Source organism: Felis catus, chromosome C1 (genome assembly GCF_018350175.1).
Source record: "Felis catus isolate Fca126 chromosome C1, F.catus_Fca126_mat1.0, whole genome shotgun sequence".
Lineage (NCBI taxonomy): Eukaryota > Metazoa > Chordata > Mammalia > Carnivora > Felidae > Felis > Felis catus.
In genome coordinates, this window is record NC_058375.1 from 75,861,582 (window position 1) to 75,882,211 (window position 20,630).

Sequence of the window (20,630 nt, forward strand, 5' to 3'; positions counted from 1 at the left end):
AGAGATAGGAAAGTTACAAGAAAAATAGGGCTGTGTGGGGTTGGGAGAAATAGGAATAAGGGAAGGGACCTGGAGTTGGTTTGGGACATACCGCATTTAATGTGTCTGGTGAATATCCAGATGGAGATGTCAGGTAGACAGTTGGGTCCATGAGTCTGAATTCAGTTTTGAATTTGTGTTTAGTTTGGATGCTATTTAAAGCAGTGTGACTAGGGGCACCTTGTGTGGCTCCATCAGTTAAGTGTCCAACTTTGGCTCAGGTCATGATCTCACAGTTCGTGGGTTCGAGCCCCACATTGGGCTCTGTGCTGACAGCTCAGAGCCTGGAGCCTGCTTCAGATTCTGTGTCTCCTGCTCTCTCTCTGCCCCTTCCCCACTCATGCTCTGTCTCTATCTCTCAAAAATAAACATTTAAAAAATTGAAAAAAACTAAAGCACTGTGCCTAGATGTGATCGCCAGAGGATGAATGACTTTGGGAAGAGAACAGGTCCAAAGACTAAGCCCTGAGCACTCCAAAGTCAGAGGTGAAGGAGAAGAGGAAGAAACAGCAAAAGGGTTAAAGAAGGAACAGCCAGGGAAGGAGGAGGAAAACCTAAAGCTATGGCGTCTTGAAAGTCAAGTAAAGGATGGTCAGATTATGCCCATGCTGCTTATATGTTCGTAGAGCAAATAGGTGAGGGCTGAGCATTGGCCATTAGATAGGTTTAGCAACATAGATGAAGCATATATGTGGATTTCTTCTCTGTAGAATCCATATTGCATGTGCTGAGGAATTATTGAACTTTTATTTTTTTTTAACTTTTTTTAACATTTATTCATTTTTGAGAGACAGAGACAGAGCATGAGTGGGGAAGGGAAAGAGAGGAAACACAGAATCTGAAGCAGGCTCCAGGCTCTGAGCTGTCAGCACAGAGCCTGATGCAGGGCTCGAACTCATGAACTATGAGATCATGACCTGAGCTGAAGTCAGACACTCAACTGACTGAGCCACCCAGGCGCCCCAGGAATTATTGAACTTTTAAATTCATTTTTGTAATGGTTCACTCACCACATTACTGTAATTTGGAATTGGCTCTTGTTCCCTTGAACGATGTCTGTCTAAAGGTAATGCCATTTTCCAACTGCCAGAAAACTGTGGAACAAAGCAAATGTTGGCTGTATCCAACTGATAGGATAGGCATTGGAGAGCAGTGTTAGCAATCAGGTTTGAATCAAATAGAGTAGGTTTCATATTCTTAGAGCCAAGGGTTAATAGAGCAGAATTTGTTCTGTGTAATTAATTCTGGAGAAAATAATAAAACTCTCCTGAGAGGGAGAAAGACAGATTGTTCAGGAAGAGCCAAATAAATGAAAGAAAGAAACTCTGGGTTTGCAACTAACTTTACCAATATTCTTTACCAGAGGATTATATCATATGATCTTCTGAGAAGTAAATTTTATAAAGCCATTAAAATGACTTTCGGAAATAAATATTTCTAATAAAGGAAATGCGCGTGGATTTCTGCAAAAGGACACAGAGGCAGCTCTATAACATAATGTAAAATTTATATAATTTTAATTAGGACTCCAGAATCTCATGATTGAAATGCAATGCCATATTTCCAAAGGCATTTTTTAATTAGGTAAACTAAGCTCTTACATAATAAGTTGGAAATCAAAGTTGGACAAAATTCCAAAATAGAAAAAAGTTAAATAGAAATAAAATTATGCTGATTGATCTCTAGTGGAAAAGACTATATTTAAACCCAAGCAGTTGATTCAGTGGTGACTCCCTGAGCTTGAAACAGTAACTCTTGAAATGGTAACAGGGGCACCTGGGTGGCGCAGTCGGTTAAGCATCCGACTTCAGCCAGGTCACGATCTCGCGGTCCAGGAGTTCGAGCCCCGCGTCAGGCTCTGGGCTGATGGCTCAGAGCCTGGAGCCTGTTTCCGATTCTGTGTCTCCCTCTCTCTCTGCCCCTCCCCCGTTCATGCTCTGTCTCTCTCTGTCCCAAAAATAAATAAATTAAAAAAAAAAAACGTTGAAATGGTAACAAATCCATTGGAAGCTACAATAGTAATGAAAGAGAAATCCAGGGTAGCCACTGATAATGCAGGTCTTCAGAGCTGCTGAAATTTTTGAAAGAAGAATACACAATAAATTTTTGTTTTCAATCAGCAAGCACAAGGTCCATCTGCTCTCTCTTTAGTTTTTGGAGTTGTTTAATCAACTTCTTTATCCCCACCCTTTTGTTGCGTCAAAAATAATTACAAGGATGAGCCCTGTGATATGTTAAAATAATAAAGTCTCTGTGTGTGTAGGGTAGATCTGTGTATGTACATTCACGTGGAGTATGTGTGTACATGCATATATGGCATGGCCATAAACATGGACACATACATACACTTACCCAAAAGCGGTGAAGTGTGTTAAGAGCTCCAACAAAAAGGCTGTGTCATCTTGGCCGGCAGCTTCTCTAAAAACCCATCTTAGTTAGGTTGTGCCAGTATGGGGAGGCAGTACATACTATTTAAGTTTCTTAGATTCCTTAGTTTGTCTTTATTTTCCACATTAAAAAGACTAATGCCTGTGAAGGCAGTGTAGCCAAGGACTCAGAGAACATGGCCTTTGCTGAGTGCCTATGCTTTGCTTTCTCAACAAGAGCTGTCGATGAAAGAACAGTGAGCCTCCACCTCAGTGCTTCTCACAGTGTGGTTGATGGAACCCTGGTGGCCTAAACCGGGAGTCCACAAGGTCAAAACTATTTTGTCATGCTCAGATTTATTTTTATTTTTTTATTTTTTATTTTTGCCTTTTTCGCTTATGGTGCCAAAGCAGTGGTGGGTAAAGCACCTTAGCACGAACCAAGATAGAGGTATCAGACTGTGCTGTGGTGATTACATTCTTCATTAGCATACACTTACAACTTAAATGCCAGTTTTATTTAGTCTCCTCATTGATGCATTAAAATTATTTAAATAACTCATAAGCCTTCTACACACTGTCTTAATGTGCTGTACGATGAAGGAGAAGAATACATAAAGCATTTCTGGTACATTCCACAGTACAGTGGTTGTCTCAAGGAAAAGTCCATTTGAGTTGAAAGTTGAGTTAGCTCCTTTATCGTATTATGTCACTTTTACTTGAATAAAACAACTGATTACTCAGACTTTAGCCTGTGGAAGATATTTTCTCGAAATGAATGAAGTGAGCCTAATGCTTTAAGGAAAACATCTGATATCATTTGCTACCACAAACTTCAAACTTTCAGGTGGTGATTAGAATTTTGGAAAAATTCCCATTCCTTAAAACTTTTCTCGTGAAAGCAGTAATGATATTAATGAATGTGATGGTTTTTTTTACATAATTTGTCAACATTTGGAAGATCTGCATAACTCAGCAATCCAATATTTTCCAGATGACCAAATACCAACATATCATGAAGTTTGAAAAGTTTGTTGATATAGTTTTCAGATTCCATATTGCAACTAACTAGGTCAGTTTGATATCAAAAGTTAATATCCACAATTATATGAAAAGGCTGTTAAGATACTCTATTTTCCAACTGCCTATCTATTGGATTCATAAATTTCGATCAAAATAACATTGCAACAGACAGAATGCAGAAGCAGATACGATAATCTAGCTATCTTCCATTAAGCCAAGTGTTAAAGAGATTTGCAAAAGTGGAAAGCCATGCTTCTCTCTCGCTCTCTCTCTCTCTCTTTTTTTTTTTTTTTTTTTGTTACTGTTTTGGAGACTAGTTATAATCAACATGTAATGGGTTTATTTTTAACTTAGTATATATATTTAAACTTTCTTGGTTTAAATTTCTAATACAGTAAATATTAAGTGGTGTGATCCACATTAAAAAATGCTCCCTGGGGTGCCTGGGTGGCTCAGTCAGTTGAGCGTCCGACTTCGGCTCAGGCCATGATCTCACAGTTTGTGGGTTCGAGCCCCGCGTCGGGCTCTGTGCTGACAGCTCAGAGCCTGGAGCCTGTTTCAGATTCTGTGTCTCCCTCTCTCTCTGCCCCTCCCCAACTCATGTTCTGTCTCCCTCTGTCTCAAAAATAAATAAACATTAAAAAAATAAAAAATAAAAAATAAATTTAAAAAAAATGCTCCTTGAGGTCCTTCTACATTTTAAAGGGTGAAAGTGACCTGAGATCAAAACATTTGAAAGCCACTGCTTTACATTGGTGCATTTTATTCCTGAGATTGGTCCTCACTTCAAAGAACAAGCCAAGCCCAGTTCCTCCAAAGGTGTACAGGAACTCACCATGAAGGAAACAACCACCAAATCTGTCAAAGAATGTGGACTAGCACACAGGTATACTGCCCTCGTTAGCACTGTCACTGCAGCTGGCTGGGGTCACCTCCAATCTCATTTGGGTGAGCAGAGCTCCATGAACAAGCATCTGAATTCAGTCATTCACTTACTCAACAGCAGTTGTTCAGGCCCTGCTCCTGTTTGCCAGGTGCTGTGGTCAGTGATGGAAATGCAAAATGGAATGAGACAATGTGGCTCAGTCGGTTGAGTGTCTGACTCTTGATTTTGGCTCAGGTCATGATCTTGTGTGTTTGTGAGATCAAGCCCCACATGGGGCTCTGTGCTGACATCGCAGAGCCTGCTTTGGAAGCAGAACTCGAAAGTTAAGATGAGTTAGAGCCTCTGTGACTGTCACTGGCCCAACCGTGAGTAGGAAACGCTTGGGGCAGTGAGGTTGTAATGACTCACTGGGAAGCAAAGCGGTCATGAAGTGTTATGAAATATGAACTAGTCTGAAATGTCCAGGACACTAGGAATCTGCAAAGTTCTTAATTTAGCTTGTATGGCTTACCTGCAACATATGTTTTGAGAACACACGTGCATAGCACATAGGTTCTTCCTTCAAGAAGCTTGCAGCCTAGTGGTAGTAACAGAATGAAGTTAGGGAAGTCGTGTTTTGATAAAATGAGAAAATCGTATCAAATGCTGCATGGATGTCAAGTAGGCAGGTCACAGATGAGAGCGGCAGCAGGCAGTTGAAATTTTCAACACTGTGTTAAGGAAAAAGCCTAGAAGGAAGACAGATTGCCGCTTTAGGAAGTCAGCTAAAGCAACAAGACAGAATGGATAATTAAAATCGTTTCCAAAGATAACCACCTGTGAACTCAAAGAGGAGGCTTGGCTTGGCTTTGGGCCCTCAATTCAGTATGAGGGAAGGGAAGATCCACAAAATAAACAAGGCTTGGGAGAATAAGCAGCAAAACGCAGCCTTGCTCTTGCTCTTGCTCTGTAATTAGGACTGAGTAATAAGGACAGGTGCAGAGAGCTAGATTCTTGGATCCAAAGGTGGCAAAAGGGAGAGAAATTTTCTTTTTGTCCCACACTGGCTGCCCTTATTGCCATAAGAACAGAACATTTCTTCTCACGTAGCAGGGTGATGAACTTCAAGTCCCGGACCATAGGAAAGGCAGTGGGACTGAGCCATGAGAAAGGACAACACAGTCTAAGAAGGATGTGTCTCTTTCTCCTTTTTCCTGGAGCCTCAGTTGCATCCTACTCATTTATCTTCTGTCGTTGAGATAGAGATAGGCGTTTCCAAGGACAACTCATTTCTCAGAGCAGAAAATCTGGATAAATGTAAGGTTCATGGTGAAATATGCAGAATACAGAAAATAGAGAAAAAGAAATCAAGTCAAAAGCACAGGCACAGGATGCCTGGGTGGCTCAGTTGGTTGAACGTCTGACTCTTGATTTTGGCTCAGGTCATGATCTTGTGGGTTCGTGAGATCAAGCCCCACATGGGGCTCTGTGCTAACATTGCAGAGCCTGCTTGGGATTCTCTCTCTCCCTCTCTCTGTCCCTCCCCACTTGTGCTCTCTCTCTCAGAAATAAACAGGAAAAGGAAAGGAAAGGAAAGGAAAGGAAAGGAAAGGAAAGGAAAGGAAAGGAAAGGAAAGGAAAGAAAAGAAGAAAGGAAAGGAATGTTTTACAAAGCACGGGGACAAAAAATGGGAAGCAAGAAAAAGTGAAGTCCTTTGCAAGCCATCCCCTCCCCCTACCACAACCACAACCACAACCAATGAGGTCCTTCCATCATACAAGACCAGGGCCAGGTGGCAAAGCAGTCCGCCTTCCCAGGGGGCAAGTAAATGCTTTACAAATAGAGACTAGTAAATAATTAACACAAACCAATGCTGAGATTACATTTAAAATAGTTTAAAGCAGCAACCCAGGATGCGAAGATAAATAACAGAAGCGTTTCAAAGGCTGGGCTCTGTTCTCTCTGGCATCTTCATGTTTTGTTTAGGGGAAGGGAAGGTCCAGGAAATAATGGTCTGCTCTGGCCATGGTCTTTCTGGTCATGCGGAGCCAAAGGCAACCCACTTATGGGATAATAGTCAAGTATCTGCCATTTCCGTGTGGGGCTTATTTCCTCTACCAGTGGCGTTATTCAATGGCTTCATAAAACACCAAGGTGCCTTGACAAGTCCTGGACTAATTCAGGTCACTGCTTCTCATGGGTTGAAGCAGCATGTCAAATGCTGTTAATGCGGTGTGTTGTACATGAAGAGAAATTAATTCACAGCCTTTCCTTTCTCAGAAACATGATTCCGGTGACAGAATTCCGGCAGTTCTCTGAGCAGCAGCCTGCCTTCCGTGTGCTGAAACCATGGTGGGATGTGTTTACCGACTACCTTTCGGTAGCTATGCTGATGATCGGTGTGTTCGGATGTACTCTGCAGGTAGGTGCCTAGACTCACATCAAAATGGGAGCCAGAGCAAGACACTGAGCTGTTGAAACCTTTAAAAAGAGCTGGTGGTATGATTTTCAGCCATGTAAATACTGGTTGTCTGCTCTACTTGTGTATGGTGTTTGTAGTCATGGAAGGGAGCCCAAAACATATTCACTGCACTTTCATATATGTATATATATTTGTATAAAACTAAATAAACTGGCCGTCAAGTGTTCTATGATAGGGGCATCCACAAAGCACTAAGAGAGTGCAGAGGAGAGGCCCGCGGCTTGGGAATGAGAGAAAAGGTGATGGTTGTATTAAAACTTGGAGAACCAACTGTATTAAGGGAGACGGAGCCAGGGGTAGAAAAAGATGCCAGGAAGGAGACAGAAAGCTTGAAGTCATGGGTGTGAGGAAGAACATGACACCTTTGGGAAACTGTCAGTAGGGCTGGCACTCACTGGGTGTCATCAGCGTGAGAGTTGAAGCCATGCCTGTGAATGGAGTCACCAGAGAGAATGTGGAGAGAGAGATGACGTCAGGAATACCAACGTGTGAGCAAAGGAAAAAGGGGTGCCTCTGAGGGAGACTGAGAAGGGGCAGCCGTATGGAGAGGTGGAACCCAGGAGAGAGTGGAAAGACACGTGTGGTCAACGATGGCAGGCATACAACTCACTCACGGACTAAGGAGAAACAAGTAGCACCCGGGTCATTCGAAATCATAGTTTGAGTGGTTGGAAAAGTGAATGGAAATTAAAGACTGGCGTAGGTGTGACTTTCAGGTCGATCAGCTGAGAGGAAGAAAAACTTGGAAGAAAGGGAAATATCTAGAAGTGGTGCAGAGTGGAAACAAAGGCCTTTTAAAATTTGATTTTAATAATGGTTAACACATAATGCTTCCTAAGTGGCAGGTACTCTTCTGAATACTTGACACATATTTTAACTCATTTCATCCTCATGGCAACAGTGAGATATCGGTGCTATTATTATCCCCACTTACAGAGAGACAACAAAGGCACTGAGAGATTAAGGAAACCTCCAAGGTGAGTGGCAAAACCTTTACTGAGACCCAGGCAGTTTGGCCTGCGTGTTAATCTCTAACACCATGCCCCTTTTTATTTGTAGGCTGAAAACATTTGGCCTCTCTCTACCCCCCAAAAAAGGATACCAGTGAAAATTCAGAATTTGAAAGACAGAAAAGACATACATTCATTTATAAATAAAACAAGTAGTTGTTGAAGAACCTACTGTGTTCCAGGCACTGTCCTAGGTGCTAAGAATTATCAGTGCAGGAGAAAAAAGACAAATGCCCCAGCCATATAGACTTTAAATTCTATGGGAAAACAAAATAAGCAAAACCAGCTCATAAATTATATATATTAGAAGGTAATAAGGACAATGAAAAAGAAAATACAGCATACGTGGATGGTGTCAGCAGGTGATATTAGGAGTTGCAATTCTTACGTAGGAAGCCTTCACTGGGAAGGTGACTTCTGCTGAAGGAAGTGTGGGAGCAGACCACGCAGATGTCCAGGGAGGAGGCTCCCCGGCAGAGGGAACAGCAAAAGCAAAAGACACATGGACAGAGTGTTCACAGACTCCTTGCCCTTCTCCAGGAGAACTTGACATTTGACTTCTTCAGCTTTCTAGCTCTGTTTCCCTGGAGACCTGATAAAAGTAGAATGTTAGCTGTGTTACTAGGCAACGTTGCTTGTGATATAAATGACTACTGTTTGGTCAACTGCATCTGGACTGGAAGAATGATAAATGCCTGGTAGGAAGCCACACCACTGGACTTCTGTGATTGTGATGACACCTATAACAGGGCATGTCCCTTGACACACAGAAAGTGTATCTATTGAGTTACACCAGAGATTAGTCTCTTTGGAGCATAATAAGCCTTTTAAGCCAGGGTAAATGCAGACCCCCATGTCCAGTGGATCTCTTTTCCTTGTGCCTGAGATGATCCGGAGAAGAGGGGCCTGGGGAGAGACGAGGTCCTGGGCAGGGTGTGGATCCCACACAGGCAGTTAAGAAGGTTCCTCCAAAGGTAGAAAGCCTGATGCCACATTGCTGGCAAGCTGTGACTTTAATCCTGGATCTTTCTAAGTGATTCTGGTACCAGATGAGTGTTAGGATAATCTTAAAGTCCGAATGTTGAGATAAACCTAGAAGGACCCCTGGTGATGTTATAAGCCTGAAGGAGGGATGTCCCTGGCATGCTGAAGAAAGCCAGGCCAGTGGGCTAGAGCAGAGTGAGCTAGGCACAGAGTAGAAGAATAAGGCCTGAGAGGCAGTAGTTGCAGATTACACAGGGCTTTGTAGGTCCCTGTAAAGGTTTGGGCCTTGCTCTGAGTGAGATGGAACATGTTTGGAGGTTCAGGCAGAGGAGTGTCATTATCTAACTTGTATTTCAACAAGACCACTCTAGTTGTTAAGAATACAGTAAAGGGGGCAAGGATAGAAGCAGGGAGGTTTAGAAGGCTAATTTCAGAAGGCTAGTGCAGGGGCACCTGGGTGGCTCAGTCATTTGAACCTCCAACTCTTGATTTCGGCTCTGGTCATGAGCCAAGGGTCATTGGATTGAGCCCTATGTCAGGCTCTGCACTGTGTGTGGAACCTGCTTAGGATTCTCTCTCTCGGGCGTGTGGTGGCTCAGTCGGTTGAGCCTTGGACTACAGCTCAGGTCGTGATCTCACTGTTCATGAGTTCGAGCTTCACATCAGGCTGCATGCTGACAGCTCAGAGCCTGGAGCCTGCTTTGGATTCTGTGTCTCCATCTCTCTCTGCCCATCCCTCTCTACCTCTCTCTCTCTCAAAAATAAATAAACATTGAAAAACAATTCTCTCTCTCCCTCTGCCCCTCTCCCTCACTCACATGCTCTCTCTCTAAAAAATAAATAAATAAATAAATAAATAAATAAATAAATAAATAAATAAATAATAAAAATTTTAAAAATCATTAAAAAGAAGAAGAAGAAGGCTAGTGCAATAAAATCCAGGCAAGACATGAATCAGATGGCTTGCACCAGGATTGAAGCAGTGGTTCTGGATATATATATATTTTTTTCAACGTTTATTTATTTTTTGGGGGGACAGAGAGAGACAGAGCATGAACGGGGGAGGGGCAGAGAGAGAGGGAGACACAGAATCGGAAACAGGCTCCAGGCTCCGAGCCATCAGCCCAGAGCCTGACGCGGGGCTCGAACTCACGGACCACGAGATCGTGACCTGGCTAAAGTCGGACGCCTAACCGACTGCGCCACCCAGGCGCCCCAAGGTTCTGGATATATTTTTAAGGAAAAGCTATAAGATTTGCTGAAAGATTGAATGTGATGTATGAGGGAAAAAAAATCATGACTAAAATTTTTAGGCCTGAACAACTGGAAAAAGCTTGTTTTTGAGCATAAGTTTGAATTATATGTTAGATATCCAAGTAGACCTGTTAAGTCAGAAGTTGGATAGAAGACTCAGGAAGGAGCTCAGGGTAAGTGAAGGATGGTCGTCTTCACAGAGGAGGAGGTGATGGATCCAGGATCCAGTGGCAGGACAACCATTGATTTGGGGGGAGGGGCATCTTCCACCACAATGGGAATGATGGCTACAGATGCATTTGGTTGGAGGGGCAGGGGCAAGGCACAGAAAGATAAGAGTTTGCACCTAATAGCTTCTGTGAGGTAGAAAGCAATACATCTGGAGAGAGCTTGTGAGGGTACGGGAGGCCATAGGATGTGGCAAGAAAGGAGGCCTGGAGTAGGGTCCTTGAGGAGAAAGGCAAATATTTAGAATGGCCAGTTTGGGAAGTCACAGAGGGAGGTGACATAGGTCAGCAGGAGGACTCTGTGCCTGTTTTACTTTATTACCATGGCAGGGCCTGGAATCGTTTCTCTTGTTGGCATATCCCATGGCAGGATGAAATGCAGAAAAGAGAAACCACACAGACTATCCATAAAAACTAGTAGTTAACCTGGAACAAAATGAAAACAAGAGCAAGAACTGATGAAAATATCTACAGTGAACATCCTTTAAGAAGTGCACCCATAGCAAGTTCAGAAGGGACAAGTGAGTTCAAGCACAACTGGAGCACCTGTTCCTGTGTCATGGTCAGAATCCTGTTCCTGGAGCACAGCCCTGTTGCATCTTTCTGCTGTGCTGTAGCTCTTGGAACTCCCCACCTAGCACCCCACCCAGCATCACCGCGTATCAGATACTGACCTAACCTGGTCCCTTCACACACAGGCCTGTTTCATTCTCATAGTCTTTAGAAGAAAACGGACCCCAGTTATCTAGATATGGGAAGTATAGTCTGAGAAGTCAAGGCTCTAAACAATGTGAAATGCCTCAAAGGAAGATTGTGTCAGAATATGAAGGTTACCAGTCTCAGAATTCGTAGGAGGTGGACCATTTGATTCAACAACATCCCCAAGTACCCATAATATGTCAGGCATTGTGTAGAGTGCTAGACACTGAAAGAGAAATATAATACAGCCCCTGACCTCAGATTGCTAGTAGTCAAAAGACCATAGAAATCCATAAGCAATGCCACTCAGCATGTAAGCACCTCAATGGTGGTAGACTTCAAGAGCATTAAATATGGTGTCATCTCAGCTGCTAGAAGTTAGGAACTTGAGGAAATGAAAATTGAACTCAGTCTCAATGAATAAATATACAAAACTAATATATATATGTATATATACACACATATATACATATGTGTATGAATATGTGTATGTATATGTGTATTTATATATATATACACATATATGTGTATGTGTGTGTGTGTATATATATATATACATATATATATATATTTAAAGGAGTGGAAGGAAAAATCAGCACAAACAAAAGATTTAGTATGATCATTTCACAAAGCCCTCATTGATGAGTATCAATGGCGTTATAGAGGGCGTCTCAAGGTGGGTGGGACATTCCTGCATAGCAGAGGAATTGTCTTATCTCCAATGCTAATCGCATCTGCATTGAGTAACCCTGATAAGGGAACCTGTTCTAGAATCTGCATGTATTTTAGCTCCCAGAATGAAACTGTAAAAGTAAATTAGTCCCATTTTTCAGATGAGAATTTTTATCTGAAAGGTTAGGTGACTTGTCCCAAAGCCAAGAGGGATACAGTGGATTTTCCAATCTGCTGTTGATTCTCCAGAATGGGTCTTTTCATGAATGCTGTGCACACTGCTCTGGAATAGTATGGAAGCATTACAACTGCACAGATCATATGGCCAAATTTTGGATTGTGACACAGGATCTTAAGTATAAAAACAAGGGCAAAATGACCAAAAGGGAAAATAGAAAGTTAGAAAAAGAAGGAATTTCCTGAATTACATCTTAGATTTTCTAAAAGATGATTCACTGTACACCTACTATAAGAAAGAATAACTTTTAACCTATAGTAAACATTAAAGAAACAAGAAATAAAATATGGTATAAATTACTTAAAGTAAAACCATCTCATATATCCATATTACACATGAAAGTAATATTCTTGAGGGGGAGAATTTGCACTCTTATTTTAGTTCTGATATCATAATCCTCTGAAATTGACTTGATGACTGATAACTTCATAAACAAAAGGTTCTCTGTGAAGCTCAAATTCCCTTCCCATTCCCAAGGCAATAATTTAAATAATCATAAAATCTTATCATAAAATGTGTTTTTATGCCTTGGGTTTCCCTTTGTAAAATGAAAGTGTGATAATTTTTTCCGATCTTATTTACAAAACAAGTTACTCTTATGGTTCAAAAACATGACAAAGCAAAAAATCAAAGGTAGGGTTACAAGAGTGCTCAGTGGTGGTAAGAGTCTCTTTGACTCTTCAAATGGCTTTGTCCAGTGGCAAGTTGATTGTCTGTTTATTCCTATAATATTGTGTTCATATAGGTTTAACACTATGCATTTTGAAACTACTGGGGAAAGGAAGAAGTTGTTATCTATCAATAAGTTGTTATCAGTGTTCATTCTTTTTTGCTCTGATGTAAAAGGATTGTCGTCAACACTCTGGTCTTACTCTTCTGACAAATATTTGTCCATTTCCAAGCAAGTAGCTATTTTCAAGGCTGCCATGGAATAAGAGAATGTATAAAGAGCATTCCTTAGATTACGTCCGTCCACATAAGAAGCAAATGTAAACTCATTGTGAACCGGGAGACTGTGCATATCCTATTCCTGTATAGTCATACACCCTTAAGGACCAGTAGTGTAAACACCCAACTTTTTGCTATAAACAACGCTATTCAAAAACTCAACACACTCAATAAAATGGAACAAATCCTGAAAGGTCAACACATTGCTTCCTGGAAAAATAAGATTGCTTTAGATCTCTGCTCAGTGACTCCAGGTTATCTTATTATGACCAAATCCAAAACAGCCCCCAGGCAGGCTGTTCCAAATATAGAGTTAGTAGTTAGAAACCAGAAACAGGAACTGGAAGAAACAAGCCCCCTGGAAGCCCAAGGGGACTGCTTTGTGACTGTTACACAAGAAAGACATTTCCTGCTTTCTGAATTAGGAAAGAAAAAAAAGCCAAGAGAATGATTTCAATGACTTGAAAGCACCTACCAAAAAATCCTTGGGGACTTAACCCAATCCCCAGGAGCAGTCCGGCCAGCAGAGTTACACTGGAGAAGAGTGTGGGACATCTGGCTTATTGGTGGGAATTGAGTCCCACCTTGATTTTTTGGTACATATTGAAGGTAAGTTCCACCTCTCTGAGTTACAGCCGTCCATGTCAGTTGCACGACAATGGCCTTCAGGTGAAAATGCTCACAGGCAGTTCCCAGGAAAGTACAGGTGGTAAAAATTGTAGACTCCAGAATGATTTCAAAAGAGTTCACTTTGATACTGTGCCCTGAGTTCTGGCTTCTGTCTCCTTCCCCCATTCTCTGTCCCATACTGTCTGGATTTCTAGTTGATATTTTTCTTTTGTCAAATTTGAATTTAAAAATGGAGACTCAGAAATTCTTACTTAGCCTGTTGTGTTTGGTGAAATTCAGAGTCCTGGTGAAAGAGCAGATGGCACTAATGGGTAGGCTCGAAATGAAACCCTCATCTAAGATCATGTTTTATGAAGTTTCTGTGTACCCTCATGTCATCATTCTGCTCTGAGTCTTTGGGGAATATAAACAGAAATCATTTGGTGGCAAAAATAATTTTAAAGAGCACCCTTTCCCATCTCTGTAAGATGGTGGTGGGTCCTGTAAGAGAAGCACTATTTCAAAGTCCCTGTTACATCTAAGTAACAAAAATATGTCTTAGTTAGGACTTCCTTGTTATGGTGGTTTATTCAGACTGATACTTTTGATCTTCCCTAGAACATGACTCTTGTCATCTTTCACCTTGACAACTGAATATGCAGTGAATCCCTGGCCACCAGAATAATATATGAGTGCCTTTCACCTCATCCTCTTGGGTTTAACATGGGGTATGAGTCTAAATGCTTTTCTTAGGTCGTCTAATGCCGTCCAATGCCAGTCAGCGAAGGAGGAACATTTCCCTTTATCTCACTATTATTGATTGTTATGATCGTGTTGCCTACTGATTGTTTAATAATACACCTTTTCCCTCAATAGCACAGCACTGATAGGCTTTAGGATTTTTTGTGGGGTTTTTTTTCTTCCTATAAGAAGCAAAGGAGATTTAGTCTCTGTTGTTGAGCCTGGATTGTAATTCACCAAGACCTATGTTTAAAGGTCTCTGTTGAGTAGGTTTGCTCTGATATGGAGGGCATGATCTTGTATTTCTAATCAGGGTCCTGAACTTGGAGACCCTCCCCAGTCCTCTAATCCTCCCAACCAAACACCGACTAGCCCTCCCCTGCCCTCACTTGGTTCCTCTTCAAGTCCCCTTCTTCCATTTCACTGAGGACACCACACTGATGACATGTGGGTCATCTCAGCCACACAGGGGCCCTGAGATCAAAAGATTTGGCTAGCACTGGGACTGCATTTTAATTGTAAGGCTAGGAAATTTCTAGTTTATATCTGGAGTTCTCTGTTTAATATAAAGAGTGCTTGCTGTGCCTTCTCCCTCTGTGGTAATGTTTTCTTTATAAACTCTTACATTTTTGTTATATTTAAAATTTCTATTGTTTGGGAACATTTAGCCTTTGTATAGTTAAAAAAATTTACCCAGTATTATTGTTTTGTGCTCACTTTTTAAAATATGTAATAAAACACTCCCAACTAGAAGATTTAACAAAAAAATAAGATACCATTCAAAATAGCACCAAACCTATCATGTATGTAGGAATTAAGCTAACAAAGGATACACAGGAACTTCACAGAAAACTTTAAAATGTCTAGTAAATGACATAAGAGACAATTTTAATTAAGGGGAAGATATTATGTGCCCTTAGCACAGAATTGATATTACAAAGAGGTCCAGTCCCCATGAATTATTTTATGAAATAAAAGCAATATTAATAAAATTCCAGCTTGATTTTTTGAGAAATTTGATAAACTTATACCAAAATTTATATGACAAGTGCTCACTTGGAGGGGGGGACTAGAATGGCACAGGGGAATAAAGAAAGAGATGGAGGGGGAAGAGGAGGGGAGAGAGGAGGGAGGAAGAAAGGGGCTTTGCGTGAACTGATAATATACTGTGCACTGAAGAATATGGGTAATTCAAGCCTCTGCCCTTGAGGTTCCCCTCTCCCTAACACACACACACACACACACACACACACACACACGCATACACGTGCGCGCACACACACATTCAGCCCACCCCAACTATATAAACTAATTTATTCAAATGTTCTTTATAGAATATGAGTCAGGTGCTCCATTTAAATCTCATCCTTTTTCTTTCTTTCAGTTATAAACTTCTAAATCTCTGTACAAATATTTCTATTGGATTTCATAAGCTGGAAATTTCTTAACTCCAAGTTTTACAAATAGAAGAATCACTAACTCTAAGATTTATCATCCTTTTGTTTCAAAAGCAAAAATCTAGGGGCGCCTGGGTGGCGCAGTCGGTTAAGCGTCCGACTTCAGCCAGGTCATGATCTCGCGGTCCGGGAGTTCGAGCCCTGCGTCGGGCTCTGGGCTGATGGCTCAGAGCCTGGAGCCTGTTTCCGATTCTGTGTCTCCCTCTCTCTGCCCCTCCCCCGTTCATGCTCTGTCTCTCTCTGTCCCAAAAATAAATAAACGTTGAAAAAAAAAAAAGCAAAAATCTAGTAACATAAATTCCTAGTAACATAAATTCCATAAGACCATGCCTCATCTGTCAGATTTATCCTATATCCCCATGACCGAGAGCAGTAACAGGCAGGTGTGAGTGCTCACCAGAAGCCATCCTGCGGAATGAAGGGGTGAGTGAGCAAGGAAGAGTAGATGAGACATGTTTTGCCATGTGCTGAGGTACAGTGAGCATCCAACAGCCGTGGGAAGGAGCTGAGACCTTTGAATCACAAAGATACTATACTCATTTGTGGGTGTTTCACACCGTAACTTCAGAGACTGTGACCAGTACAAGAGACGAACCCACGGCCCCTGTCTGAGGCCTGATGGAAGTACACTTAGCCTAAAGTTGAGAAGATTGAAGGGAACATGAGAATAGACAGCAGACACCTGAAGGGCTGCCTTGTGGAAAGTTGAAATGGCTTAAACCATTCCATGTGTCCTAGAACACCAAATAGAACCAATAGCAGAAGTTTTAGGAAAGAAGATTTGGGCTGAGTCCAAACTCAGACTCTCAAAAAGTCAAGAACTTTCTGAAAATGTCATGCAAAGTAGTGAGTTTTCTCTTCTTAGAGATGCCCTTCCAGAAAGCGAATGGCTCAAGAATCCATGTGTCATGCAAGCAATGTTCCTTTGTTCCCTACATATAATAGTGCCAAGCAGTGAGGTTAGGTGGTGATAAAACATGACAAGTCCCTGGCAAAAAAAAATGAAAAATTTAAAGTGCAACATTAGATATAAGTGAATTGTGAAAAGTAAAGCCATGTTAGGAGAGTGACAAGTGTCCTACTCTAAATAGGGTGGTCAAGGAAGTCCTCTCTGAAAAGGTGCCATTTGAGCAGAATTAAAGGAACTGAAAGAAGGAGGTGTGTAGGTATCTAGAGGAAGAAAATGCCAGACAGGAAACAGAGGAGGACAGTGTTCCAGGTACAGAGAGAGAACAGGGAGTATGGTCTCTTGCAGTTTTTCTTGCTTGGATCCTCTTTATAAGGCTTGACATCACTATTAACCTAAAGTGAGCATTACCACTAATGCCTTGGAGCACCGTGCTCCTGCAAATAGCATGTCTTAGGTTGACGCTTCCAGATTTAAGTCGACTCCAACATCAGACGTAGGACAAAGAATTTAATCCTACAGCATTTGGAACCTAGGACTTTATGAACTGCTAAAGCAATTAGCATGACCCTTTGTTGACACTTCAGCCACAGTGTGTGGCAGAAAATGTCAAGAGCATATCTCATCACGCCTACTTCAAGTTACTAAAAGACTTCAAGTTGCTAAAAGGCAGGGTGCGTGTCTAATTCATCTTTGTGCTGCCCACCTGCATGTCTTAGACTTGACATGCACTCAAGAAATGTGTTGAGTGGATGCATTAATATGCTTCAGCAGCTCTAAGGATTCAGTGACTGTCATAATAATAAAAATAATTATATGAACTTGCAACTTAAAACTGAACCAAAAACTGACAGAGGAAAGTTTTGTGTGGGGTAATTAATAAGGAGGTGATAAAAATCAGATCTTCCCCCAAAAGTAGAAAAAGGATACAGTAGCAAATAATTTTCCTTTAGTAATATCAGAGAGTAACCACAGCCTTCTAGAACTGGATAAGACTGGGAGAGCACCATCCTTAGAATAATTAGCATAAACCCAGTGACAAAGAAGACTGGCTCTGTGTCTGAGCAACAAACTTGGGGGGAAAAAGTCCTTTGAGGATGTTTTGCAATAATGGACTAGAAAGAGATCAACACACCCTGACTTATAGGTGGTTATGTGGCTTCATGTGTTAGAAAACTAGAGCCAAAATTTGTATAGAAAAAAATAGCATGCTGTTAGAGCAAAGAAATTTATAGAAATTGAGGCACCGCAGCAGAGCAAGTTATAGAGTCAATCCAGTGAGACCAATGGAGTATATTTTACAGACTGAAAATTTGTTATGTTTGGCATGTGTGGTGGTTTTTTAATACAATTGTAGTTGACTGTCATGGTGAAAACCAGGTTTTTCTTATCTAGACAATTGCCCATTTATTCAGATGTTGTACAGAGAAGTATACTGCCAGCATCCCAAAATAAACCATATTATGAGCAGTGATTAAGTTCCAAAGCAATATTAATACTTGACCTTCTACCCAGGGATTGGATTTTATGAGCTTCCCTAAGAGTCTAAAAACCTCCATGTTGTTTTGTGGGAAAATGGTTTCTTCATTCTAAACAACCAGTTTTCAAATGGACTTTTGAGGTTTTTTTTTATATTCATTAACTCTTTAGTATACGTTAGTCTTTCAGGGGGTTTTAAAAATTAACATTTACTGGTTCTTGAGTAACGGTGATACTTCCGTGATATCGGTTTATTCTGTTCTTTGAAGTTTGTAGTCCCGCACTAATTAAGTTTCTCTAAAAAATAAAAATAGAATTTCAGAATTAGAGGAGAATTTAGAGGTGATATAGAAATCTCTTCTATAACATCCTTGACAGATTAATACCTAGTTCCTATTTGAGTATATGTGGTGATAGGGAGAAGTGTTTTGTTCAATGAAATTTTTGCCATGAAACTGCAAGTAAATCAGTACTGGCTGTTGACTAGGTGCCCGGGACTGTGTTAGGTACTATGGGGGATACAAAATAATTAAGGCTCCGTCTCCTTAAGGAATAGTTGAAGAAGCAAAATAACAGACTTTCATTCTACCGTTTTGTTTGCTGTGCTGTGTTACATGCTAAGTTCTGACAACACAAAACTTGCTCTTGACTCTGAAGGTATTTAAACTGTTGCAAAGATAAACATTCACGTACATCCTTCTAAAACGCAAGATAATTGCTGCAGTGTGTGTGCATGTGCGTGTGTGTGTATGCGTGCATGCTATATGGTCATATTTCAACGACCAGTTATTGCAATGATTACAAAGCAGGAAAAACAGTTAAGTCTACCTGGGGAAATCAAGTTTGTCTACATTCTATATAGGATGATTTAAATTATATTCCTGGGGGAAGAAAGTATTACGCTGTGTTACAGAAAATAAGACTTGTGAGGCAAAGTAAAATTTAATTATACGTTCCCTTGGAAGATTATAGCAAATAAAGACTCTTAGATTTTTTATTTAACAGCACTTCTTCTTCCTAAAGAATAAAGGAGTAAAGGCTTTTAAATATGCATAGTGAGTTTTCATCAGGTAATAATAGCAAGGTCTAAACATTAGCTTTCTCTAAGAAGTAAACTTTGCTAACTGGCAAATTAGGGTCAGCTATTTTTAAATTGAGCTGTGTCTCCCTACTCAAAATATATTAGTCTGTAAGAGCTGGTGAGATTCTTTGCACTGATACCTTAAGCTAAGGCTGTGTAACTTTAAGTTCAAATATGTTAGCTTATGTTTTGTGATGTTGATGTTAACTTTTTAAAGTTTTTTTGTTTTTGTTTTTGTTTTTTTGGGGGAAGAGAGAGAGAGGGAGAGAGAGAGAGGAAGAGAGAGAGAGAGAGAGAGACAGAGAGAGAGAATTCCAAGCAGACCCCACGCTGTCAGACCAGAGCCTGATCTGGGGCTCAATCCCACGAACCATAATCAAGAGTCGGACACTTAACCGACTGAGCCACCCAGGTGCCCCGATGTTAACTTTTAAAATGTAGTTACTGTGGGTGATGTATGGAATTGTTGAAATACTATATTGTATGCCTGAAACTAATATAACACTGTATATTAACGGGAATTAAAATTAAAACCTAATTTTAAAAAAAGAGGGAAAAAAATTAAAATGTGGGTGCGAGATGTTGGGCTCAGAAATGCCTACGGCAAAATGAGGAAATACGGTAGAAACATATCTTCTAGTTCACTTTTGTGCATGATCATACTGGTTAGTCATTTAGTTTTATATTTTTAGAAATTCTGCACTATCAGGGCACCTGTGTGGCTCAGTGGGTTGAGCGTCCAACTCTTGACTTCAGCTCAGTTCATTATCTCACAGTGTGTGAGATCGAGCCCTGAACCGGGCTCTGCACTGAGAGCAAGGGACCTGCTTGGGATTCTCTCTCTCCCTTTCTGCCTCTCCCCTGCTCACTCTCTCTCTCTCCTTCTCTCTCTCAAAATAAATAAATAAACACTAAAACAAAACAAAAAATTCTGCACCATTAACCACAAATCTTCTGTCTAATAAACAAGCCATCAATTACATCACCATTTTAACAGAAAACATGAACTCTCCCATAGGTTTTTAGGTGAAACACATGGTTTTTCTGAGCCTCAGTTTTATTCAATGAGCAGGATTGGCATCATTTCCATTTCACAGTTTATTGTGAAAAAAATGGTGGTAAAATAGAAATGTATTCTTTTTAGTCTCTTTAACTATAGACTTCAAATGCCTTCATCTGGTGCATTTCCTTCAGCCCTAGGTGTGGTTAGTTGGGTCTCTGGCAAACAGATTGAGAAAGGTCTAAGAGAAAGGACCAAATGCTCAAGTCTTCCCTCTCCCAGAGGACCCTACAGGAGCTATATGGACAGAGGACAAGACCAGGCAAAAGAACATTTGATAAAAGAAAAAAAAAGAACATGTAATAAAAGAACATTTGATAAAAGCCCCACTCTGTCCCCAAACTCACTAGATCAATCTCCTGGTGAGCTAAGCCAGACCTCAGATAAGTCACAAGGCCTTCCTTTGCCTAACCACTGAAAGCTATGTGATCTGGGGTAGGAGGAGGGGGAGGGCAGCTCAAGAAGCTGCCTTATCCTCTTTCCCTGCA

The 20,630-nt window shown here is 40.9% G+C and overlaps 1 protein-coding gene across 1 annotated transcript in view; it reads left to right on the forward strand.

Moving 5' to 3' along the window:
* Positions 1-20,630, forward strand: part of LRRC8C (leucine rich repeat containing 8 VRAC subunit C) — an 82,163-nt gene that overhangs the window by 38,940 nt on the left and 22,593 nt on the right. The window contains exon 2 of the mRNA XM_023258891.2: positions 6,575-6,716. Coding sequence (XP_023114659.1) covers positions 6,579-6,716 — 138 coding nt within the window. The 5' untranslated portion in view covers positions 6,575-6,578. The remainder of the gene's footprint in view (positions 1-6,574; positions 6,717-20,630) is intronic.